The 26,946-nt window shown below is 38.1% G+C and overlaps 1 protein-coding gene across 3 annotated transcripts; it reads right to left on the reverse strand.

The window, feature by feature from the left end:
* Positions 1-4,189: 4,189 nt before the first annotated feature.
* Positions 4,190-26,886, reverse strand: LOC118628390 (APAF1 interacting protein). 3 transcript variants are annotated; one of them, XM_036259300.1, is made up of 8 exons: positions 26,762-26,886; positions 18,928-19,028; positions 14,927-14,975; positions 13,531-13,648; positions 11,616-11,751; positions 8,102-8,269; positions 7,437-7,485; positions 4,190-5,071 (listed from the first exon to the last, which is right to left on the reverse strand). In XM_036259300.1, the coding sequence occupies exons 1-8, from the start codon at positions 26,816-26,818 to the stop codon at positions 4,961-4,963; spliced, it is 789 nt and encodes a 262-aa protein (XP_036115193.1). In that variant the 5' UTR covers positions 26,819-26,886; the 3' UTR covers positions 4,190-4,960. The 3 variants fall into 3 exon arrangements, with proteins under 3 accessions (XP_036115193.1, XP_036115195.1, XP_036115194.1); XM_036259302.1 differs by lacking the exons at positions 14,927-14,975; positions 26,762-26,886 and adding an exon at positions 18,282-18,362 and having other exon boundaries at positions 18,928-18,999; XM_036259301.1 differs by lacking the exon at positions 4,190-5,071 and having other exon boundaries at positions 7,034-7,485.
* Positions 26,887-26,946: the final 60 nt, after the last annotated feature.

Consider the following 26,946-nt stretch of genomic DNA (forward strand, 5'->3'; position numbering starts at 1 on the left):
AGACGGGTAGAATGAGATGAATAGTAATTTTAACTAACTGATTTGGTTTGGAATTTCCTCCTGATTTTAATCAAAATCTAAATAGTATATCTACCAACACAGGGCTTTACAACATTCATACTGTTTTGACCTTAACTTTACCCTCCAACATTAATGCCTATATTTCTACTTCTTTCTTTGCCTCCCCCCCAAGTCATCTTATTATGTAAATTTTCACCTGGTCCTCAATCTTTTTTACAATGAAATATAAATGCTCTAAGATCACATGTATGTTTCTAAAAAATCCACGCTGTGCTAAAAATAATAATGCATATGGGGTTGACAAGGCCAAAATATTTATGGGACTATGTGACCAGAAGAGCAATAAAAACAATATTACTAATAAGTGCCAACACAGTTAGCTCTCTTCCAGTGTTTGCTCCCACCATCACTGTTAAGTACTTATTCCCTTACGGTTCCAGCTGAAGCCTTCAGTAACACGTTGTTTTATATAGTGGGGGGAGGGAGCTGTCTTCTTAGTGTCCTCACCCAAGCCTGTTCCCGGCAGCTCGACACAGTGAAAACACTGAGGGCTTGCAAAATTACTACATCCGTCTACTTATTTACTTATTGCAATAAAGTGCAAACGTCTGCAGATTTTCGGCTTTCCTCCCAAGGTTTTCCGATTTTCTCAGCTTTCTCAATTGTGAGAGCTTGCCCTGAGGGCTCGAACACTATGTGCCGAGAAGGGTTGTGCATGAATCTACGCAATTTTCAGTGAGCAACTTTCAGTGATGCCCATATACCGGCATCATGCATCTATTTACCAATTCTGTGTGAAGTGCCTAAAAGACTGTGGTCTCATCAACATTAATGTGAGTTAGCCTTTTGTTTCATGTAATTGCATAGCATCTATTAGTCAGGCATTGTTATCAGTTAAGACTGTTAGGAAAGAACCCATCTCAAAACAAGTCTAAAAAGAAAGTGTATTTGTTCATCCCTTCTGACTCAAAAGGCTGAAGGTGACTCCACTGGCCCGAACAAATCCAGGTACTGAAACTTCCGTCCCGATAGATAGTTCTCTATTAGAACTCTATTTCTGTAGCTGCGTTTCTGCTTCTCCTTGTGTTGGTTTCATTCCCTTCAACAGGAGACAGCTTTTCTGTGCCTGGCAGAGTGGAAGAAGGCCCTGACCGCTCTCTTGAGTCAGGGACCTCATTCTTGGAACCATCCTGTGGGCACGGGACGGGTGTGCCATGCTTGGCCACCCTGGGTCATGTGTTCATGCTTGCTCCAGAGGGCAGGCTGGACATTGTGATTGACAGCTATGCCAGAACTTCATAGAATAAATAGGGAGTTGGGTGAAAGCAGGTTCAATGAATGAGAATTGGGCAGACTCCAACCACAGTTTATTACCACTACATAATACCAATGCCTGGGTACTGAGGATAAAAGAAAATCAACTTCAATTAGGAATTAAAAGATCCTTAGGAAATAGCCTAAAAATGAAAGGAAGTTTAAGTGTTTCTCCTCAAGGTCAATGGACAAATGTTCAAAGTGCTAATATGCTGAGAATATAGGAGTCAGGAGAGAAAGTATGTCAAGGCAGAAGAATAAAAGTAAAAAACAAAAGATATATGTTTAAATAAAAATAAAGAGAAACAAACAAAAGGCAAAGGAGAAAAAAATAATAAAGCAATGAATAAAATCTCCCAAATTATGAATGGGTGGGCAGAAGGAACTGAAGGAAAACAAGTAGGAAAACCTCAGTCCCAGGGTGTGAAAGCTTTAAGAAAGATTACGAGCGATAACAGATGCGTTAATGTAACGTGGATTTGGTTTCCAGTAAAGTTTTTATTTCCTATTGGAACTATAGGTGGTGATTTGTTTCTTAAGTAAATAAGAAAAATGCCTGAAGACGATGTGAATGACATTGAATGATTAAAGATTAACAGCGAGAGGTAGTTAAGGCCTGGGTTAAAATCACACTTTTTTGTAAGCTTGGTGAGTCAGAATCATTGTAAATGCTAAAAGGCAATTCTTATGAAGTTACCTGGGGCAAAAGTAGTATCTTTCACAATGCCAGCTTTCACAAGGTTTCAACAATGTCATTTGAGGCTGGGGAGGGAAATCAGCAACTCGAAGTGAGTGGATAAAAAGAGGCAAAGGAGAAAATGACAATAGGTTCTGAAAGTCAGGAAAATGCAGGAAAGAAGTCTTTTTTCAAAGAATTGCTATAAAAAGCACACATGGACTGCTGATATGACATGAATGAATATAGATCAAAATGAGTTAATTCATTCCACTGTGTGATAAGATCACTACTTAGAGATGCCAAGCAACTAAATGGACTGCAATAATTGCTAAACACAAGAGAATTTAAAGGGCAGAATTATACTTGACATCCTGTAAAAGGAATGGCTTGGAAAGTGCCATTGCAAAGTGACTTAGGTGCAAAGCCCTTAGAGGTTTGAATTTAAAACAGAATCAACACATTTCTAAGTTTCATGAGACAGCTATCAGGATTCTCATATCCTTGAAGAACTAGAACCAAGTGAAAAGGCAGGAATGTGCAGGCTTATCGGTGTGTGTAAGTTCATTCTTAAGAATTGTAGAGGGGAGTGAGGTAGGCAAGTAATTGCTTCTTTAATAATATCCTAATATTCTAACATTGGATGTTAATCACCTCTATAATATTAAAATGTTTTATGAAACAAATTGTAGTTTTAGTAAAATGCCAGAAAGCATATACCTGAAATTTATATAAAGAATGGAAATTGATAAAGCAACCTGAAAATGTCCCTGTATAGATTATCTTGAATAATTTAAGAATTAACCAATCAAATGCATAGACCTACATTTGCTGAGCGATATTTGTTCATCCAGAATTTAGAGCCAAAGGCCTGGGACAAACTCCCACCTCCACCACTCACAGGCATTGGGCAAGTTAATCTTTCTGAGCCTATGTTTTCATTTATAACATGGGGGTTAATTTAAAAAAATTTTTGATTTTCTGGTACTTTTGGCACAGGGTTATAGAAATTGAGAAAACACTGCCCCCTGATCTGGAGTATTATGCTCAGTGAAATAAGCCAATCAGAGAAAGACAAATACCACAGGATCTCACTTATCTGTGGAATATAATGAACAAAATAAACTGATGAACAAAATAGACCCAGAGACATAGAAAGGAGTACATACAGTTCAGACTGACAAACCTCAGAGGAGGGGGTGGGGGGGATGATATAAACCAAAGAATATACGTGTATGTGTAACCGAGGACATAGACAACAATGCTGGGGCGGGGGGGGGGGGGGGGGGATCCAGAGGAGGGTGTCTGGGGCAGGGGGGAAGGAGAAACATCTGTAACAAAAATAAATTAATAAAAATTGAAAAAAAAAAGAAATTAAAAAAACAAAAACACTGCCCCCTGGTTCACCAAATGCTTATATTTGTTGGCAGATGGTGATAACATTAGAATCACAGGATTGTTGAGAAGTTGATGAGAAGAGTGAAAAGTTTTTCTTTCTTTCTATATTTATTTAATAATCCTATTCTTCCCAATCCCATCCTTTTCAGTGTAATATACTGATTTGTTTATGTATAACTTCTCTGAATTCTGTCCTAAACAGAGATTTATGGCTTTTCCAAACCTATTCCATTAACCACCATGACCAATTATGTCCACAATATAAAAGCAGGACATTCATTCTTCCCAGCCTCAGTTCTCTCCCAATGGTATTGGGAGGTGAGGCAGACATTCCATTTTACTTGTTCTAGCCATCGGCTTTAGTATTGCTGGGAGGCCAAGAAACATGCATTCAACGTCTATTGACATCTTACTATCCTAGATTTGTAGCTTCCGTTTGGAGAGTAGATTCCCCACCCAGGAACATTCAGTGCCCGGGGGATGTCTACTCCATTTTCTTGCCCTTGTATCCTTACTGTGGTGTCTTTTAGATCATTTGAATCAACTGATAAGCTTACAGATGGTCATCAGTGCTTCAACTAGGGAGCCTTACATCTGACACCAACACAACTGCCCGCTTCCAGAGAGTACTTGTTACACCAATAATTGTTTCCTTGGGATAGGGTCTTTTGCTTTTCACCCAGTTTTTATAAAATAATACAAGCCTCAATGAACACAAAATTACACACACACACACACACACACACACACACACAATCTTATGTTCAGAACATGGGAAAGAAAGGTTTATTAATTCAAAAGTTCCATTATGCATGAGAAAAGAGAAGGAATCTTAGCTAACTAGTGAGTTCCAATCACAATATTGAATCATGTGAAAGTTAAAAGGATTCTACACGAGGACAGCATCTCTTTTTCCTTAATTATATTGAACGTCATGGATACAATTAAGCCCGAAAACAACAGAAAAATTTATGAGTGACTTTAAAACACATTGTTTTAATAGTAGATAAATGGTCGATTATATGGCTTCATCCACAGCCTCAAGATAGAAAAAAAGTATAATTAATTGAGGGCCATAGATAAACACTTACTACAAATGAATGAAACTAGGTTACATTCACAAATCACATATATAGTACTGTACTTTATGGGTGATTTAAAGGATTTTTTATGGTAATTATGGCTATTGAAAAATTTCACGTAACTTTTAACCAAGGGTACATATATTTGCAAAGATGTGGCCTTCACTGCAATAAAAAACAGTATCAAGTAGGAAGTATAAGGTACTTAGTAAAATTATAAGTAAAAAAAAAAACCAGAATTCCATATTTATACTTAAAAGGGTAAAAATTAATCATACAGATCAATAATAAATGGAAACCTAATGCATCATCAATAAATGGTCTCCAAAGAAATTTGGAGTCAGTAAAGCAAAGATGCTCCCTCTTCAACACATTAGGAGTTCTGTTGCAGCACTAAGTCCCGAGTGCCTGCTTCGGAAGCCACGGATGCTTTGAGGACGTTTTCTTTACACCCACAGAATGACTAGTGTCACGATGAAGACATAAAGTTGTTACTGCAGGATAGTGCGGAGGGCTTACTGAGTGACATCGGTAAACATTTTACTTGGGTAATATAACTTCTGAACTTCATCTTGTTCATCTGTAAAATGGGGGTGATAACACCTTCAAGGGTTATTATGAGAACTGGATGTAATGTACTGTATTTAAAGGTCCTTACTATAATGCGTGGGTTCCTAAAAAAGAGAGACATATACGATGACTACAATTACACCTGGCCCGTGCTAGGTGCCATTCCAGTGACATGAATACCCTCTTTACCTTTAACTACTTCTAAATCAGCAAGTCTCAATAACAATCGAATTGGAGATTAATACAGCATTTATAATAAAAATTGGCTTGCTTATTCTCTGGTTTCTAGATTCCAATAATAAAAAAGTTACAGAAATTTAAATAAGGAGAAAGTAAATAGAGGAAAGCTATATCTATTTTTCCTTAAATCAGGTTTAATTTTCAGAAAATATACTTCCAAACAATAAAATTACCCAAATAGAAACTTTGAAAGACAGGAGTACTGCTTATAACTTTTAATCCCATAAAAACACCTATTTCAGTGATTATCATCCAAAACGTGATGATTCAGGATTAGAGATGCAGATCAGTGAAATGAAAACCAAATCCTCCCCCTCTTGTAGCCATGTTTCAAAGCACTGTGGTGGGAGAATGTGAACTGCTTCTTGCAAGGTGCTATCAATGTTACCAGCCCCACATCCGACCAATTGACCAGAATTGATGAGACGGCAGGTTTCTTCATCGAAAGGGAAATAGTTGAGCACACTGAAATATAAGATGAAACTCTCCTTAAGGTTCTGACCTTACTTTTCTGATTGTTTGGAACACTCTGGGGACTGTATTATTTTGAGGTACCTCTAAAAATAGAGCCAGGTGAGACCAAACGGCTCTAAGATCATTTGAGAAACAAATGACAGACTCTTAACTAAAATATGTTAATCCCTTATTCAATCTGAGAATGGAATGTCCTGCACTGGATGAAATAAGTGTTTGATCTAGATCTCTTACCAGTTTAATCCTCCATTCATAACATTTCTCCTTATTTAAAGAAGTAGGGATAATTGAGAGAACAAGTCACCAGGGCATGGGAACAATGCCCGCCGCCCCTTCCACAAATCCGCACTGAACTCCCACATGCCAGACGCTGAGAATAAGCCCCAGCCCCCCACCCTCCAGCTCTGTCTGTATTCACCTTTGGACCTCAGCTCCTGGCAATCACGTTGCGGGATCATATTCTTCTGAATAACTAAGTAGCAGATGCACTTTTGCCAGCTTTTCCCCACCTTTAAATCAAGTTTTGTAAACCCTTTCTGCATTTGCAGTGGTGAAGGAACATACAAAGATGCACTCTGCTGTTGTGTCGTTAACACGACTGTTCTTTCACCTACGTTATCTCATTCATTAGCTCCATTTTAACAATGAGGAAAGTGAGGTTCAGCAGAAGTGACCACAACTATTCTGCCCTGGTAGAAGAACCTCAACGAAGAACCCAGAAAACAGGATTTGCTGAGGGGCTTAGAAAATGTCAGGGTTTCTCTTAGTTACAGTGAACAAAACAGAGGTCTGTCTCGAGAGGTTTTGGCATAAACATTCAGAAAATGTTTTGGGGTGAGGAGAGTAGTGGCTGATAGAGAAGAAAAATCAACAGCACTGTTCTAGGCATTGGCAGGTTCAAGGTGCCAATCACACATCCAAATGGTGAGAAGTAGGAGGTGGAGAGAGACGTCTGGAATGCAGAGAGGTCTGGGCTGGAGATAAAACCTGTGAGGCATTAGCATATAGGTGCTATTTAAAGCTATGACATTGCATAAGATTTCCTAGAGAAAAAGTATAGGTGAAGACCAACATTGCGAAGTCTGATAGAGGACAAAAATTCAAGAAAAGAATCACAAACGCATAAAAAATCTATCGGTCTGGTGTCACGGAAGCCTGGAGAAAAACCTTTGAAGGAAGGAGCGATCACTAGGAATGCCACTGTAAAGTCATGAAGTTTTGGCAAAAACAAGAAAGTATTCATTCCATAATTAAGTGAAAATTTCCCAATGAATCCTATTATCACCAGCAACTTCAAAGAATAAGAATTCTCTGGGTGTGTATATAAAAAGAAGAATTAATTTAAAGGGAAGTATTGTGCTGTTAAGGATTTGAAAATAAACAAAAACATTCCTTATAAAGTTGCTATTCTACTGCATTGTCATTTAAAATTACAAGAACTTAAGCAAATATCATCCAATGTCAGAAGAGATTCAGGGTGATCATCTGTAGTATTTAGTAACAAATTAACGGCAACATGACAATTTATAATTAGTTTAAAAAAATAGTCAGTTTTCATTTATGTAGTAATTAAGATACGTTTTGTCTCTGTACATAAACATCCACTTGGCTTAGACAATCCCATTTTCTCCAACCGGAAGCTCTGTAGGATCCAGTCCTACCTTCTTCATGGATACGGCAATATCAAACAAATAGTCGTAACACTCACACCTACAGAAGAAAAAGCACAGAGAATGGAAGGTCTTTAGAGAAGCAGAGTTCTCCAAACCTCCTCATCACACTTCTCCTCTCCATCAAGTTAACCTTGTACTTAGCAAGGTTAGGAACTTTTCTCAATTTCAAGCTAAATTTTTCTTATTTTGCCCCCACCATCATGAAAACATGGAAAGGATGAATACTGAACCATGCAACCATATTATATACTTCTGAGGATATAAAAGGGGGTTTAAATATACACTTTTATAAATGTAAATTTCTTCCTACGTGCCACTTTTTGAAATAAATATAGCAAATCATTATATAATTTGGATTAGCTTTATTCTCCCTTCCAGCCTTAAACTCCGAGAACAATATCTATGTCTCCTTCTATGTAGCAAAGTGTAGAACTTGCCAAATAACAGCTCATCCAATATATATTTTTAATAAGTGAATACACAATGCAAATCAAATATCTGGAAATAGTAATAATCTACTTAAATTTAAATCAATTTGACCAATAACACATTGAAAAACAAATTACACTTTACTTGAAATCCTAAGAAACTTTACTCTCTTTCACATTTAAAGTGTGGTGATCTGTCCCAAATATTCTTCGCTTTATACTTACATGGTTTTAGCTTTTTCCCATGTTTCCCCCCAGACATAGACTCCATGACGTCTGACTAGTACTGCACAGGAGTCTGGGTATTCATTCATTGCACGAGCCATCCGTTCTTTGAGGTCTTTCTCCTCAGGTGTATTCTCAATAATAGGTACCACCAACATATCATCATATCTACAAGATGCAACAAGCCATTTTTACCCCATTAAAACAAAAGTATTCATATGTAAAATTTACAATTTTTTCAAACAACCTGTTAGACATCCTCTTTATATCTGGAAAGCCACTCCAAATTATGAACAAGATGTTGCATGTTATTCTTTGTATCTTGCACAAACATCTGTATCAAAAGACGCCTCAGGAATTTAGCAGGCATTACTCCAGTCCTAAGACTAAGTGGCAGAAATTTGTATAGGATACCAAAACCTAACAACGAAATGATCGAGATCATACAAGTATTTCCTTGAAGCAGAGACAATCAAAATATTTTTAATTTTATTTTTCTTTTGATTTGAGAGAGAGAAATAGAAACATCGATGAGCGAGAACATCGATTGGCCACCTCCTGCATGCCCCCACTGAGGATCGGGCCCACAACCTGGGCATGTGCCCTGACCAGAAATTGAACCGGCGACCTCTTGTCTTGGTGCATGGGTTGATGCTCAACCACTGAGCCACACCAGCCAGGCGACAATCAAAATATTTTTAACAGGAGATGGGAAACGATAGATTTCAGAATCAGAAGTAAAGGAAAGATGAACAAATGAACTACTTATTATGAAGGAATTTTTCAATGATACAAAACATTTTACAGGACCCACAGTGTCTCAGATAGACAAATAATTAAATAAAGGTGTGGTTTGTGGCACAGGGACAGCGAGAAACTTCTGAAGATCACTATTCAAGATATGATAATATTTCAGAACATTCTTAATTAAGAACTTCGTTTATTCCACCTTGTTTCAGTAAATACGTGTGATGAAATCAGAATGTGTTTTCCTTTTTGCTCATGTAATAACAGTTAAGCAAATAACTTAGTTGCTATAAAGTTTAAGTCTATCCCTGAGGTAATTTATAACCAGTCGAAACTCAAACATGTTTTCCTTTTTACATGAATTTCTCTTGCCTTAGTAATATAACATCGGCTTTTTCACTCCCTCTGTAGTGGCTCAACTTGATCAAAACGTTCTGCTGCAGCATTATCAGAAATTGCTTCTTCAGAGGAGGTACAGGCTAAGGAGCTGTCACGTGTGACTCGGCCAGCCATTACTACCGACGGTATGGAGTGGCTCATTGTTCCACTTAAGTAAAGTTGAGGTAATTATAGAATATTCTTAAATATGGAAGAAATGAATTGCTACTCCAAATCTTCCCTAATATTAGCCAGGAGAACCACAAATTTTTATTGTCCTCTAGTAAATACTAAATAGTCAGACATATTTTCAGGGGCAAAATAATTTCACAGCAAAAAAGACCCAAAAGCTCATTCAATCCAAGCCACCCACTTTAAAGCTGCAACACGAATCCTTCCAAGTTCAATGAGGAAAGAGCCAGGGCAGTCCTTGACCATCAAACAGTGTTCTTTCACTCTGCCATATGCATGCTGCTTCCGAAGGGAGGGCAGTTATATTTAAATATGGTAACTTCCCCTGATAAGAATTAGGTAGTTGAAAAAAAAAAAAAGTTTCCCCATATGGACTTTAAAAAATAGAGTAGAGAATATCAGAACTCTCCTTTCTTACTTCATCTAGCCTTCACTGTTCCTACTTTTTTTTTTTTTTTTTTTAATTTTTTTCCCCCTTGATTTTAGAGAGAGAGAGAGAGAGAAACATCGATGAGAGAGAACATTGACTGGCCGCCTACTGCATGCCCCCCACTGGGGATTGGGCCCACAACCTGGGCATGTGCCCTGACTGGGAATCGAACTGGCAACCTTTTGGTGCATGGGTCAACACTCAACCAGTGAGCCACACCGGCTGGACACTGCTCCTACTTTTGAAAACTGGACTCTAAGGATTCTCTCCAAACTCTGATCAAACATCACTCCCCTGAGCTGTAATAATGACCATGTTACTGATTTCTCAGCCAGGCTCAAACAGCATCACAAAGGGCATCTCAGAAAAGTTTGTATTCTGAAATATTCACAAGAACATACCGAATATGTGTTATAATACATAATAAATGGCATCTTTTCAAAAATTCATGTCCTTTTTCCTCCTACAAAACTCCAAAGCTCTCTATTGTGCTCTGTTCCTCTGCCCACCCTTTCACAGGTTCTTCTCGTTTTATTCCTTCACCAAAGCAATCAAATGCTGATAAAATTGATACCACACATAATGCCTTTCCTTCAGGACCCAGCTGTGGACAAGGCAACTATACTTCCTTCAGTGTGTACACTTTCTAATACAAACACTGAACTTCTGTAAATAGGTATTTCACAGCGCAGAGGAGTGCTGTGGGCACACAATACATATTAACTAAAATCAAATCAAGTTAATTTCTCAGCACACTAGTCTAAACATGTACTTTCTATTACGTGCAGCCACAGTAAGATAGTGTGGTAAGAACACTTTAGAACTGGCACCTTTTCCTCTAAACCAGGCCCTTTAGGAAATTAAGAAGGGTGAACACTCAGGAGTGAGAATGCCAATACATCCAAATGAAATGCTTAGCTTGTACCCGAGCCCCAGAACATGTTTCGTCACGTCACTATGTTCTACATGGATGAATAACTGCTACATTTTTGTGGGCTGGTGGATTTATTTGATTTTATCTAGGCCTTTGTTGTATACTATCTATGCCACTTTCTACACTGAAAAATTATAAAAATATGGAGATCTACTTAATGGAAATCATTATAAATCTCTTGTCAATAGGAATATATTCAAGAAATACAAAATCAAATGAAAACGAAGTAAAAAATTTGGTTGGGGCTGAAACTTCCTGCAGACAAAGTGAAGGTGGGAGACCTTGATCTTTGGATGCTTCAGTGTAGGGACATAATCTTTCCATCTCTACAGAGGGCTCAGCCAAGGTTTTGTCATTTGGCTCTGACAAACCATTCATTATTAATGTTGCTAATAATTCACTGAGGCTGTGGTGAAAGTTGGGAAGGCATCTGCTTTGTGTCACTAAGAACAGAGCTGGAAGTATAATATTAAGTGTGGTATTATCTAACACAGAACTCATAACATCTCATGAAATGCATTAAAAATCAGTAGCCTGCCCAGCCAGTGTGGCTCAGTTGACTGAGCACTGTCCCATGCACCAGGAGGTCGCCGGTTCCATCCTGGTCAGGGCACATGGCCAGGTGGTAGGCTGGATCCCCGGGGGGGGGGGAGTGTGTGTGCAGGAGACAGCCAATGGATGTGTCTCTCTCATCAATGTTTCTCTCTCTCTCTCTCTCCCTCTCCTTTCCTATCTCTGAAATCAATAAAGACATATTTTTAAAAAATTAGTAGCCTGTTTATCAAAAGGAAAAACGCTTTTCAAATTATTTAAGCAAAAGTAGAAAGAAATACCTGTAATACCCTCCCGAGGTACATTTCCTTATTCCTTTGATCATCTCTTGATGTGTAATTTTAAACTCCTGCCCCGGAAAGAGAAGCGTGGCCAGGACGGCAGCTTTAGAGTGGGTGTGAATCACTGCACCTGCTCCTGCAGGAGAGAAAGGCACATGCTTCGTGAAAGCTACATTTTTCCTTGTAAAACAGATACATAAATATATATTTTTTCACACAAAAATACACACACTTATATATGGACTTTTCTTTTTCTTTTTTATCCTCACCTGAGGATATTTTTGCATTCATCTTCAGATAGAGCAAGGGGCGGGGGGGAGAGAAACATCAATGTGAGAGAGACGCATCAAGTGGCTGCCACCCACACAACCCAACTGGGGCCGGGGACAAACTGCAACCAAGGTACGTGCCCTTAGTAGGAACCAGACCCGGGTCTCTCTGGACTGCGGGCCGACACTAACCGATGAGCCAAACAGGCCAGGGCGGGCTTGTTTTTCTTGGCATGGAATAATTTGGCAGTAGGTAGTAAGGTAGAAGGAAGAAAGGAAAGAGGAATACTAATAGAGCAGTCAGAAAATAAAAGAATTATACTTCATCCAGCATCAGAACAGTTCATAATACTTTACATGTGCTCATGAAGTATCTCTTAGATGGTCGGAGGTACAGCTACAATAATTATGGAGAAAATAATCATAATAAGACTACCACTTACTTAGAGATTCCTATTTGCCAGGCAATGGGCAAACATCCTCTTTATTGGAAAAAGATGTTTTTATTGACTTCAGAGAAAGAGGAAGGGAGAGGGAGAGAGAGAAATATTGATGTACAAGGGAAACATTGAGTAACCTCCCGCACTGAACCCGAAACCTGGGTATGTGCCCCGACTGGGAATCAAACTGGCGACCTTTGGATGCATAGGACAATGCTCAACCAACTGAGCCACATCAGCCAGGGCGCTCTTCACATCATCACAATCACCACAGAGGTCACAGACAGTAGTGACGGACCTGACTTTGAAACCAGGTCAGTCTGACCCTTAATCACCAAGTTACTCTTCAAGGCACAGGACATATCTTGATAGCATAAGGGATGTTAGAGATTTTAAGGTGTAGATTTAATTAATTTGCCTAAAAAATGGTTTGTATGCTATAAAGTTTGATAATGGCTATTTTTGCAGTTGGAAGTTTATTTAACTTTATGCTTGGAAAGGTCCTTCATGCTATTAGAATCTGTTTCTGAAGTTTTATCCTTTCAGTAATAGCTGATAATGGTCAGGAACAGAACAGAGCATGATTACTTACTCAATATTGATTTCATTCCATGACCATATTAAAACATGGTTCTAGTGACTAATGTTATAGTTGAGCTAGTACTTCAGCTATAACTTCCTATTTTCACAATGTCTTCTAGGTTCAACCTTTCCAGGCTGTTTTCCACCACAATTTTTGGGAATTAAAATAAGACTCCTGTTTTTATCACATAGGCAATTTTTCAAAAGGAGAGGTCCACTCCCTTTTGGTGAAGAAAAGGCCAATTCTCCCCCACTGTAATTTGATTTACTTCCACTAAAATTCCCAGAGGTATAACTCTACACTAAGAGCAGGAATCTGATTGTAAACATCATCTTTAGTCAATCTGACAACCTACTTGAGTCCCACTGATCTAGGTTGGAATTCTGGCCCAATACTCACTAGCTGTTAACTGTGGAAAATCTCCAGAGCCTCTGTCCTCTCCTACGTAAGATGGACTGACAGTGGTCCTCCCACACAGGCTGACGCGCGGACCGACAGGGTAACATATTGAAAGCTCGTGCGCATAGCAGGTACCCAAGAAATGTTAACTGCAGCAAGTATTACATTATTTAGGGGCGCCTACTCTGCAAATATTCCTTCTATCAAATCCATGTTCTGCCTACCTCTCAGAGTGTAAGCATTCATAAAGAGAGGAGTACACTGGCTTTTCTTTAGATTCTTACACGGCGGAGGTCCGCTTATGTCCTTTCCATTGATATCACAAACAAACATGTCTTCGGGCTATTTATAGAGGGCAAAAAAGAAAATGAAGAAAGTTTATACAGTATTATTAGAAATGTCCCTTCTTTTGTTTATACACTGGTGGGCAAAAGTAGGTTTACAGTTGTGAGTATGTGCAAGAGTATATTCTTTTATTATTCTTTATTAATTATTGTATTATATTTGTATTGCAACTATAAACCTACTTTTGCCCACACCTGTATATAGTATACACTCGCATGCAGAATGATAATGTTTATGTACCCAGAGTCAACTCATATTTTAAATATTCATATAAACACAGTTTCTCAAAAATTTTACCAATTTCAAGAATAAAAAATATTTTATACTCATGAACGTAATCTCAAGAGAGCTAAAGAAAAATCTGCCTTTAGAATCAGAAGACAAGACTGGTAGAGACTATTTAACATGTATGCAGTGATGTTCCTGTCACTTCATCAATCGAGGTTCTCAACGTAGCCCTGTCATTTCACAACTACACGTCAGCGAGACTATATAAAGAAACCATTATTCTGAGATGGGGGTTATAAATTCATAATAGAAGAGGAAAAATACAGAGTAAAATTTTCTTATCCCGAGATACTTAACTGGCACTCAGAAATGTTCATCTCGACAAGGTATATTATTCTTAAAGCTCTAAGGGAGTGTGCAGAGCCACAGACACTTCCTAGTAATGCACGAGTATTTCTGAATTGTCACTTTCATTTGCCAGGGTTTATTACAAACTACATACTACAGGGTTTATTACAAATGTTTTATTCATGAAGCATTATGCCACAGATAAAAGTTAAGTACTATGTGGTTGTTTTAAATAGATTTGGAGTTAATATCTAGCATTAAAACAAACGAGTCTTCTAAAAATTTTGAAATAAGTTTTATAACTTTAAATTGGAATCATTTTGCTATTATTAAATAAGAATCAGTTTGGTTCTCTTGAGATCAACAATCTGATTATCCAACGAGCCTGATCAAGATGGTGTTATAATGCTGCAAAGTTAGATCCCTTTTATTATATGACTTCGGATTGTGCTATTCACTTTTGCCCTCTAGAGGTTGAATGAGAGTTCAAAACATACTGGTTGCCTGGAAGACACTTACCACCTTAAAAAAACATTTAATAGTTACTCAACAAATGTTTTTTGATTAGTTATTTAAATTATCAAAATATAACCACCCTTCAAAACTAACATTTTTTGTAAAATTAATTCTATTTCATAAAACAACAGTGAAGTAGAGAAGAAAAGGCATTTGGCTTTAAGAAGGATCCCTTTACCATACCTGAATCCGTTCCTTCTGCACTCCTGAAGGAGCAATGTAGATTTCATTGCTAGCAACACAAAATATAGAAATTGGTATTTATTTAACTTTAATGTTCTGCTTTTGCACAAAGAAAAACGTATCTTTGCAGTTCAATCATAAGTCAAGTTATACAAGTATTGGCTGGATTTAATTAATGGTATAGGCTATATAGAAAGAATACCAAATACTCTGATGCCTTTGTAAAGCTGGTGATATTGTAAAATGCTGACCATTGCTTTAGTCTTCTACATTTTCATATATATTTCTTTATATGAGGCAAAATCATTGGTAACCAGGCTTTCTTTTATCTGGTTAGAAAAAATAAAATCTGAAAACATCAGTCTTTAGCATGAATTGTTAAGCCTGAATAAGCAGAGTTTATCCTAGTATTTACGGAATGCAGTTATTCCAAAGTCCAGTCGGGAAAATATGCTCACTAGGAGCAGATATCTGTCTTGCAAGGAATCAGGTTTAATTTTACTGTTTTAAATACTCTTATTATAAAACACGAAGTTCAGAGACCTCTGCTGGACAATTTATTAAATTACATCATTAACATTACACTACTTTTGGGGTGGAACACTATGCTTCCTGTTTGAACCTTATGAAAATGAACCTTATGAAAATATCTGGTAATAAAGTTAAAACAATTACAAAAGTTATAAATATAAACGGCCACATCTGGAGATATCCCTGCAGTGTTATACCCTGCCATTCACAAAGTGCTCTCAAATTTGATCTGGAAATTAAATTTCAAAATCTTCTCTAAATTCTCTGTCCACGCAGCAAAGATTCTTTGGCTCATTTATCAGTCTCAGTGGCTGCCAGAGGGTACTAGAGCTGCCACACACATGCAAATGAAGGGACTACCAGCACACGTGTGCTCCCGCTTCTGCCACCGAGGCATGGCCACAGGGACACCGAATAAATACTGTTTCATAGTAAAAATGAGGATGACAGCCTGTATTGAATCAAGCTGTCAAAGATGCGGTCACTAGTAAACCTAGAGACTTGGAACTGATGAAAATGTAAGGAAGTGGAAGTTCCTTTAATAAATTAAGGTCTAGAAAAGAAATGCCTGAGCTGTGATGTCAATGAAATCCAAAGCAGTAAGCAACTTCCAAACATGTGTTTTCCCAAGTAGCTAGTGCTTTAGAGCTTTGTTGCCTATGAACACCATCCAGTGGCATTCCTCTACAACCAGTGGGAGTGGGCAGGGACTCATACTGTTAAAAAGCGCCCTTTACAACTACCAGGGATCCACAGATTTTGTCCTTGTGTCACATGGAAGGACTCTAGAATCATGCATGGTATGGAGTCCAGGGACCGCCAGTGTGGTAAGGGGTCTGCAGGGCTTATGTGGGAGAAACATATGCAGTCCTGGGAACAGACCCAAGTAAAGTACAAAACAGTCTGCTGGTAAATAAACTCCCTCTACAAAGTAGGAAAATCCAGGGTATGTATTCTGTTTATTCAAGCGATTTGGTGTGCCAAATCTGATTTCAGAACTGCCTTTGTAAAATGGAAATTAGTTTAGACTTTGATCAAGTTTGGATAATTAAAAGAATAGATAAATAGGTTTTAGAAAAAATATATTTATACCTACAAAGGAGGAGACATCTGGATAAAAATACAAAGATGACAGAGCTTTTATTTTAGGAGGGAAACATGCCAAAGACTGAAAGTGAAGTATTTATTTGGTGCTTTAAGCCACAAACAAAAAGCATTTTAAATTTCAAGGTATTAAGTTTTGGAATTTATTTCTCTAACTCCCTGCTCTTTCACAAGTGGTAAGCAGATGGACAAAAGCCAAGAGTTCATAATACATCTAGTTTATTTTTACTGTAGAGTCATTTAAATCTTACTATGCCTTAATTATCCTGTCTATATATGGGTTTATTAATTTTAACTCTAACAGCATGCAGCAGGATTAGCATCTCTAACATACAATTCTACAGCCGTGAAGACAAGAAATGGTAAACGTGAAAGGTAGGGACCCAACCTAAACACAATGGCTGCTGAGTATCCTAGGAGTGCCTTGATTAGTGTCATTTTCTGGGTCCTCCGTTTCCTCCTTCTGACTGAACTCTTATGTGTCTTAAGCTGTCTTTTATATACATCTTTTGGTATCACACACATCAGTAGCATACTCTGAAATAGTATCAGCCAAACCTTGGAATCAGTAAAAAATTTTATATTCTCAAAGAGCTTATTGTCAGTATTATTCTGGTAACATAATCTATTGGTTTGTATTTCATTCTGAATTTGTTTGTTCTAAGCATCAAAGAAAATCAAATTTTCACTAATAACATGAGAATAATATTGCTGATAAAATAGTTGATGTGGGCGTATAAAGTCATTTAAGTACTGGGAAAAAAAATTCAACATTTTAGTACAAATTACTTATTTTACTATGTAAAGCACAAAATTAGTAAGATTCCAAATACAGTGCCATAAAACTGTGGCTCTTCCCACTTGTGACCTCCAGGAGGCGCTCCTCACCCATTAAGACTAAGGCAAAAGCATTTTACACATGATGCAACTTTCCTGTAAACTGATTGTAGTGCTATAAAAGCCATTTAATTTTAAAAGGTGCCCGTGAGTGTTTTAGGGTGACCACACAATTCAGTATTTGAATTAGTAAAATTCGTAGAAAGAACAGTCTTTAATGTCTTTATTTTCAAAAATATCCTCTCTTGAGATTTGCAATGACCCCTTATCTGCATTCTATTTTTAACTTTACTATCTTTGTTTAAGTTAAAGTTAAAAATGTTTAAGTTAAAAATGGTTATTTTAATTCAGTTTGGTAGAAAACTATTTTGTACATACATAAACTACTTCTGCATATGCAAATAAAAAGTGGTTAACTAACAGCAATGTTTAGAATAATGCAGCTGAGAAATTAATACTGGGACTAAACTCCTAAATGCATAAAATAACAACAGACGTTGTTTTCCTAGGACTTTGCTGCAAACAGGTCATCTTAAAAGTTTTGGCAAAATTATCTGAAAGCCTGCACCAGGCTGGCTTGACCTGTTAGCACCGGGTTGATGGTAAGAAAAGAGGCATGGATGAAAGTGATCCCTACACACATAACTGTGAAAGTTGTTGACTAAGGCTCCTCCTGTCATTTCCCACAGTTCAGTTGATATTACATGAGTTACTTGGTAATCTGAATCAGATGAAATTACAATGGCATTGTCTTGAGGTATGCCATGAACTCCCTTTTGTTCAAAATGTCCTGATTACATCCAATTTTGTTAAAGAAAGCGAATTAGGACCAAGAAATAAATAACTCAGTTTAACAGTGTCTCCAAACAATATTATTGCTCACCATTTCGGGAGGAAAAAACACTTGAGGGAATGAGATCCCACAACCTCTGTCTTCACTGTCAGGAAGCCTTGTCTTCATCCTCTTGGAGGAAAGACACTGAATAAATCTAATGACGTGTTAAATACTAGTCATTCCTTCTGTTTCTAGTTCCGTACCTCTTGTTTTGTCCTCTCTGAGCAATATGGACCAGCAGGTGCTATGCCCATTAATGACACACGTGCTCAGACAGGCACATTGTCTTTCTTTTGACCCACTAAAATGTTATTTTAGGATTTCTATGGTTAGTAATCTGTATTTAAGTGATTTTAAAACATGTATCTGAAACTTTGAAGCAAATCCCATCTACCTTTGCAATTCCAGACATATGAGCAGATTTGGCAACATGTTATTTACCTTTGATACTCCAAAGACTGAGGACCAAATTATCCTAATTAGAAACCATGTTCCTGAATCCTTAGCTATTTATTATATTTGCAACTTTGGCATACTTGTTCCACTCTGTTATGCAAATACCTGTTTCTCCAAGTAGAAACAAAATACCTTCGGCATCAGTATATAAAACAGCATTAGTTGTTCTTTGGACATAATGCACGCTAGGTTCTCCAAGGTCTACTTCTGTGGAGAATTCCCAGAAATGAAAACTTACCCATGCTTCAAGCTAATTCCTCCTCCAGTCCCAGTGACCCAGCCCAAGTGGTAAAACTGTTTGCAAAGCTCTGGGATCAGGTATCTTGGATGTTCCTTGTCCTTAAAAAGAGGACAATGATTTTAAAAATAGACATTTTATCAAGTGATTATTCTAGTTGATATCTCTATTAAGAAGCCAGTTTAAGAAAATCACCACAGAGAGGATACTGTGAGGAAGAAAACTATTATAAAACATACTTTGTTTTTACTATTTGGAAAGTGGATCTACTATATTATTTGGCAACCTGGAATTATTCCTTATAAGGCCTGCAGTCCAATACTAGAGCAGGCTGGAAGAACAGGGTGGGGAACTGCACAGTATATATTACAAAGTGTCCATTGCAATGGCTGAAATAAAATAAAATCTAGTGTTGAAAGAAACATGCTTGTCATCTAGCAAATTTCTTTACACAAAACAATTCATTAAGGCCCTATATATATATATATGATATACTATAATAGCTATTTGCTCATATTCTGTGTTTTGATTCAATTTTTTTATTCTAAAAATGCCCAGTCTTTTTACCATAGTGATTGTATTTTCTCTTATTATAAAAGAAATATACACCCATTATGAAATATAAAGTCAAGAAAATAACATAAAAAGCACTCACTCAGAAATAATCACATTTCTGTGAAGATAGGTGTGTACAGGAACACAAATATGTATGTTGGGATAAACACTGAGCCTTATTTATTTACTTTTATTGAGGTATAACTGACATACAACATATTCATTTCAGGTGTATAACAGTTATTTGATATTTCTACATACTGTGAAATGATCAACACAATAAGTCTAGTTAAAATAAGCCTTATTTTAATATAAGTCTAATCATTACTTCTTCAGGAAAAAAACACCAATGTTTTCCCTTCTTTTCAAAAGTTAAAATTAATGAAAACAAAAATAAAGAAATACAATGAACTCTACTTTTGGAAATACCAATATACAGTCCTAACTTTGAAAACAACTAAAATGCTGAATAAGTTATTTTTTTAAATATTTAAATAAATTACTGAGCTGGCAAGAAAGTAAGGTCTCACAGGGGCCATAAAAGAAATGTAAGTCTACCTGGAAGGGAAGTGAGCTCCCAAGCCATCATTCCCCTGAAGGTATTTGCAAAACTCTGGTAACCTTGAGCTTCAATTTTGATAGCTGTGCAAGCTATTGGAAACACAGATACAACCTAGGGCGTGCTCAAAATGGGGCATCTAACAGAGAATCCCTATATACTTATTCCCTCCAGCTAAAACAGACCAGCCGTGCAGACAAACACAGCAAGAAAGACTGCCTCTAAAAATCTTGGCACTGGCTAAAACAGAAGAAACATCTTTCAGTTCAAACAAATTATTATTTTACAAACTGAATTTTCAGCTACATCACTAGACTTCTGAAATCATGGTGTTTTTCCAAATTCACTGTTAGTATTTGAAATATACATTTTATTTTAGGTAAGTATTATGAATGATAATTTGATAGCGTAGATTCAAAATATAAAATTAAGAACATGACTTAAATTTTTTTTTAAGTTCTGATTCAACATATAGTTTAGGGGTTAATGGACATAAAGTCAAATCCATATTATACAATTTTTTGCTTATGTGATTTTGAGTTTCGGTTTACTGATCCATAAAATGAGAACATTTGGATTAAAATGAGATGTAATGAATATAAAGCATCAGCACAATGTGTGACACAGTCAATTTTAGTTTCCTTCCCATTTTAATGAGTTAAAAATTCTTGAATTAAAATGGATAGTAAAGCTATGTTAGTTTTTCTTTTATCTGTCCTTATGAAATTTAGCCAAGTTATCCATACCCTGTGTAATTTGCTATTTCCTTTTTTAGGGATATAAATGATGTTTTAATTATATGGTAAAGTACAGCTAATGAGAAGACTCCTGTAGTTTTCCAATCCTTAAAACCACCACTTTGCACAGCAAGTTGCCATCATTATAGAAAATGGTCTGTTATTAAGGGTCTCCCTTTGCCCTTTTGTCTTTTCCAGTACTGAGGTATTATAGCAATTAGCCAGCTTCGTCCTACAGGAATAACTATGATAAGGCAGCTGTTGTCCAAAACCACAAAATTACAGTTTCTAGAAGAATAATCACTTAGCAGCAGGAACCAACAGAGACATATTTGGCAAAAATGCAGTCATTTAAGTTGTCCAGAGTAAAAATCAGAATATATATTTTTAATAAGAATTGACAGGAAGGAAGGGTTTAGTTAGTATTTAGTTTTCCTGTGAATGTCAATGAAAGTACTTGTCTATTATTGTTACATCTGGTTTTCAATTAGAATAAGAATTTTGAAAGACGTATCTAAAGATGAATTACAATCAACTGCTTACGGTAGAGGTTCTACCCTAAGTGAGGGAGAAATGTAATGGTATACAGTATTTTGTATATACTAAAGACATTAAAGTCAAATTTTTAAATTGGTATTTTATTTTTCCAATTTTTCAATCTAGCTGTTTAAGGAAATCAGTCTCAATTGTCACTGAGATACTTGCTGACAGCCAGCCGTGGCTTGAACCCCTTACTCTAACGTTTGTTTCAATTTAAGCATTGTAGAGGCTTGCAATGCTCAGATTTTCCTGGGGACTCCTATACACACATAAAATAGACGTGTGTCAAAGATATCATTTAACCTATCAATTAACGAGGGAACCAGAAAGATGTTATAATTGGTAGCAAAGAAAATTCAAAACAAACCCATGCACATATAAGTAATCAGGAATCCTGGATTTATAAATAAAGCAAAAACAGGACAATACCCACCAGGCAGCAATACATTGAATGCCCATAATACAACTTTCATTTCTATGAACAATAATCATCAGCACTGCTGTCAGTATTGTACAATTCAGAGTTGTAAACTGGTTCAAACATATTCCCAAGACAGCCAGTAATCTTTTCTGCTTATTCCAGTCTTTCACAATTTCTCCTGAAGGTGGCCTCAGGAAGGGACTTGATGCAGACACAGCAAAGCTGTCAGCATTGTTTCTGTCTCTGAGTTGTGTTCCTTTCTACACATCTGTTTCATTCTTCTCTCTGAGTATTGGTTTTCTTTGCAACTTCACCTCCACACAAAGCCATTTGACACAATTTCAAACACTTTCACTTTTTCACCTAAGTATCCCAGTTCTAATCAACCTAGTTGTGGACATCAACCACCAGATGGCTCTTAAATGATCCCCTGGTGTTCACACCATGGTATATAGTTCCTCTCCACATTGTACCAGGGCTGGTCTATATGACCAACAGACTACTGCAGAAGTGGTAGAATGTCACTTCTGGGATTAGGCTATAAAACTATAGCTTCCATCTTGGTTGCCTTCTCTCTCTTTTGGATCACTAGGTGTGGGGAAAGCCAGCTACCCAAGATACCAGACAGCCTATGCAGAGGCCACATGGTGAAGAACTGAGGCCTGCGGCCAACAATGGTGAGGAACAAAGGCCTGCCCACTACATGAGTGGGCTTGGAAGGTCACTCCAGCTGCGGTCAAGACTTGAGATCAATTGTAGCTCCAGCTGACAGCTTACTACCAACTCATTAGACTCTGAGCCAGAACCTCAAGCTAACCTCTCTTGGATTCCTAATCCTCAGAAACTGAGACAGCAAATGCTCCTGTTTTAAGTTTGGGGATACTTGTTATGCAGCAATAGATAACTAAGACATTTTCTTGCCAGCCATTTTCTTACATTTTTTCTTTGCCCTGTTATTGCTCATGCTGGATCTCCAAGGATCCCGACACTAGCTGTCAGACTCTTGCTTCTTAGCCTTTACACCCCTACTCACTTCATCTCTGATTCCTTCTCTCATTGTAGCAAGAATCACTCCTTCCCTGGACTCTGTGCCACAGCATTTGCTCTATGTACCTTTCTTTTGGTATTAATTATGGAGCCCTCTCATTCATCCCGCAACTTTTACTAAAGGCCCCAAAGAAATTAATATAAGATAAAGTCCTTACTCTTCAGGATATTACAAGCTAGTAAAGAACACGTATGAAGTGACAAAGCAACACACAATATAAGATGGTCCTGGGCATTATGGGAGCAGAAGCTATGAGTAGAAGGGAGCAGGAGTTAGGAAAAGTTTCATAGAGAAAGAGATGGTTGCACTAAGTCTTAATGGACAGTGGGAACGTGCTGGGTAGGTAACGAGGAGAAAGAACACTTCAGTCAGAGAGAACACTCAGTAGTTGGAACCAATTATAAATTAGGTTCTGTGGGATGGAGGGGAGAGGGAGGCAGAGTATAGAAGGTATATCATGTCATACACAGGAGTTTGGACTTGACTTTATAAGTAGTTGAAAATCACAGCGCAGTTATAGATAGATGACATGATCAGATCTTGGGTTTGGAACATTTCTACAGGGGCACTGGAGAGAAGAGGATGAAGGGTGGTGACCAAGGAAACAAAAGATCAGACCAGTAAGGAGGCTGGGAAAAGAGTTTCAAAAGGCAAGGGAGTGATGATGGAGATGGACTTGGAAGGTATTTTAGAAGTTTTTTTTTTTTTTTTTTTTTTTTTTAAAAAGATGAACTTTGGGTGAGAAAAATGAAGAAAAGGAAGGCTTCAAGGACTTCCAAGTTTTGAGTTAGCTGAGCAGCTAAGGGGATAGTGATGCCATTCACTGGGATGTGAGCCATAAATATTTATTGAGTACTTATTGGCAAAGCACTTTCTGGGAATTCAGCTACAAACAAGATAAAGTCCCTGCTCTAAAGGAATTTATACAGCAGGGGGTAGTTGTATAAACAGAAGAATAAATAAATAAATTGCAGTAACTGTAATAAGGAAACCAACAAGGGACTTAAGAGAAAAATAGTGAAGATCAACTTTGATTAAGAAAGGTTTCTCTGAGCAGGCAACATTTAAGGCCTAATACATATGGAAAAACCAGTGTGTGATGGATGAGTGTGTGTGCACAAGCAAGCTTTTGTGCTAGGGAGAGGCAAGTACTCCTGGCAGAGAAACAGGTGTGAAGGCCCTAGAGTGAGAAAGTGCTCGAGGAGTTTAAGGAATAAGAAACTAGTTGTCTAGAGCAGAGTGATTAAGAAGTGTTGAGAGTGGCAGACTATGAGTTTGTAGGGCCAGATCATAGGGGCTTCAAAGCCATGCTGATGAGAACAATCCTGCCAGAAAGGGGATTGACTCTCGGTAAGAGAGACAGGGAAAGGGAGAGAAACAACTTTAGAAGGTGAGAGGGGATGGAGATCCTCAGCACAAGTGGAAGGACTGACCTTCCATTTTGCACAATTAGAAGATGATGGCTTCATATTTAGGCAGATCTGCAGGTAGGAAATACATATCTAAGACTTCTGTTTTCTTAAGTATAAACAAAGTAGTCATCAGCTGAGTGAGAGTGTGAGAAAAGGGAGAGTACAGATAACAGAATAAAAGGTATCAACTAGTCATCTCCGGGAGTGAGATAGCGAACTACTAGGGAAACACAAGAAGGCTGTTGGGCAGTGTTAAGTGTCAATTTGAGATTAAAATCTTGACTATGACATGAGGCCAGTCAGCACAGTTGTGTAATTTTCTCTAGCAGTGTTCAGCTGCACAGTGCAATCACAAACAGCGTGGATAGTAGGGTTCATTTTGGGTCGGCGTTTTGCAGGGCAACCATATTTGTAAATAAGGTCAACCATGACCTTAAGTAACAATTGTTTCAATGAGTTGGGTATAAAAGCCAGATGAAAATGGATTAAGAAGTGAATGAAACTTAGAGGCAGAGAATTCTAAGGACTCTTTCAGTAGTGTTGCTATGAGGGGCTGGACAGGGAAATAGAAGGGGAAAATGGTTAATAAAAAGTTTTCATGTTAGGAGGTAAAATTAGGGAAAGAGAGATTAAAAGTATAGGCGAGCAAAAGCCTAACTAATAGGTTGGTATTTGTGGAGACAGCATCTGGAATTAGGAAAATAGGGAAGTATATACCTTAGACAGGAGGAAGAGTAAAGATGCAAGTAAATACAGGGTGGGGCAAAGGTAGGTTTACAGTTGTTCAGATGGAAAATACAGTAATTAATAAATAATAATACAAGAATAAACTGTTTCACCTGCTCACAACTGTAAATCTACTTTTGCTCCACCCTGTATGTAATAATACAATTAATATAAAGAACAGCTACCGTTTTTTAAGTGTTTATTTTGGCACTATTCTTCAGGCTTTATATAGACTTTACTTCATCCTTATAATAACTATTATACTAAGAAAGATTAATTTGTCCCAGACCACCCAGGTAGAGAAGCAAGGTTTGAACCCAGGCATTCTAAATATCTAGTCCTTAACCTTTTACATTATAACCTTTTACCTTATAATGTAGTAGAATGAGGAAGAAATTGAAGTTGATAAGTTCACACCTAATCCATTTTCTTAGCAATTCTGGAGGCAATGTTATCTGTAAAACAGGCTTGGGGTAGAGGATGAGGGTAGTGGTGAGGTTTCAGGACAGCCACTCAGAGGAATGTGAAAGGAAGCTCCCTGGAGGCCTACCTGAACTGAGGTGCTCAGAGGCTAGCAGGACACCATACTTGTAGAGACACTTAAGGGGTTCAGAACTGGCCTGCCCAAGATGTGCCATTTTGACATGTAAATTATTTTGAGTGGAAGGCAATCTTCTGAGACCCTGCAGACTCAGGAGAAACATTTACCTCACTCTTAACGAATTTACATTTGAGGCCTTGCCCATAAGAATTATTACCAGAAATAACTTTTCATGACCTATCTCTAAGGCAGGGCAAACTTCTAATTACTTAATATGTGCTCTTCTTATCATTCTAAGAATGACCCTCCTCTCCACTGTGAAGCTCCAAGGCATCTTACCTTAGCTCAGAAAGTCAAATATACCTCATTTTACCTTTGTGTCTGAACCTCTCATGTATGTGGGGGGGGGGGTGTCTCTGGCTCTCTTATATATATGGGGTTCCCTTAAGTACTATGCCATTAAATGTGGTTATTTTCTTTTATTTACCTGCCTCATGTTTAATTATCAGACCAGCCAAAAAAACCTAGAAGGACAGAAGAAAACTTCATCCTCCCACACAAGTATTTCACAAAATCTCTGACTGGTTATCACTTTTTAATTGGAATCCTCAGCTCTAAGAAAGAATAACGGGAGAGGAATAAGGGGGCTAAGTTTATCTCTGCCTCGTGAGCAAAGCTTCTCACATTGTCCTGAAATTGTCCAGTACTCCTCTAGACCCTAGGCCGTTTGTCTTAATCATCACTGTATCAAAGAGCATGCAGGTACTCCATAAAATTGTTGGTGTGTGTAAGTAAATGAAAAGCATATGCAGCCCCAGGGAGGGTTTTCGTGACTTCGGCTTAAGGAAGAATGGTTTCTACGATCGACCCACAATCAATCTAAACTGAGGCAGGAAAACCACTCAGGCACAGCTGCAGTCCAGGCGAACGTTTCCCGTGTGCCCAGGGTGTGCATTGAAACGTCGGGCTGGTCGCCGGTGCGCAAACGTAAGCTCGAGAGCTCAGCCGGCTCCAGTTCCACGCCAGGGCCGCACGCTCCCTTGATTGGCCTGTTTTCCTGATAAGAAGTTGCTTTAACACACACTTAAGACATCCAACGCTCCGCTCCGTTATTTTTTCTTTTTTCCAACCTTTGATACCCAGCTCCCACGATAGGATAACTCAAACCCGGGCGGACCTTCACGTGGCGCGCTGGAGTCGCGTGGGGTTTGCGTCCCGGCCGCCCGGAAGCCTCCGCCGCATCCCCCAGCGCTCAGCCTCCTTGGAATTAATGGCACCGGCGGCCGCGCCCCTACCTGCGCGTCGCATCGCCGCAAGCAACAGTGTCCCTCCGGAGCAGGACAGCCAGACATGGCCCGTACTAGGGGGACATTCGAAGGGCTTTGCTCCGGCGATCCGTTGGGGCTCACAAGCTGAGACCTTAAATATAATCAGGCAGAGCTGAGAACAGCCCAAGGGCGGGGCGGATAAAGCGAAGGGC

The sequence above is a fragment of the Molossus molossus genome, unplaced genomic scaffold (assembly GCF_014108415.1).
Source record: "Molossus molossus isolate mMolMol1 unplaced genomic scaffold, mMolMol1.p scaffold_m16_p_13, whole genome shotgun sequence".
In the NCBI taxonomy this organism is placed as follows: domain Eukaryota; kingdom Metazoa; phylum Chordata; class Mammalia; order Chiroptera; family Molossidae; genus Molossus; species Molossus molossus.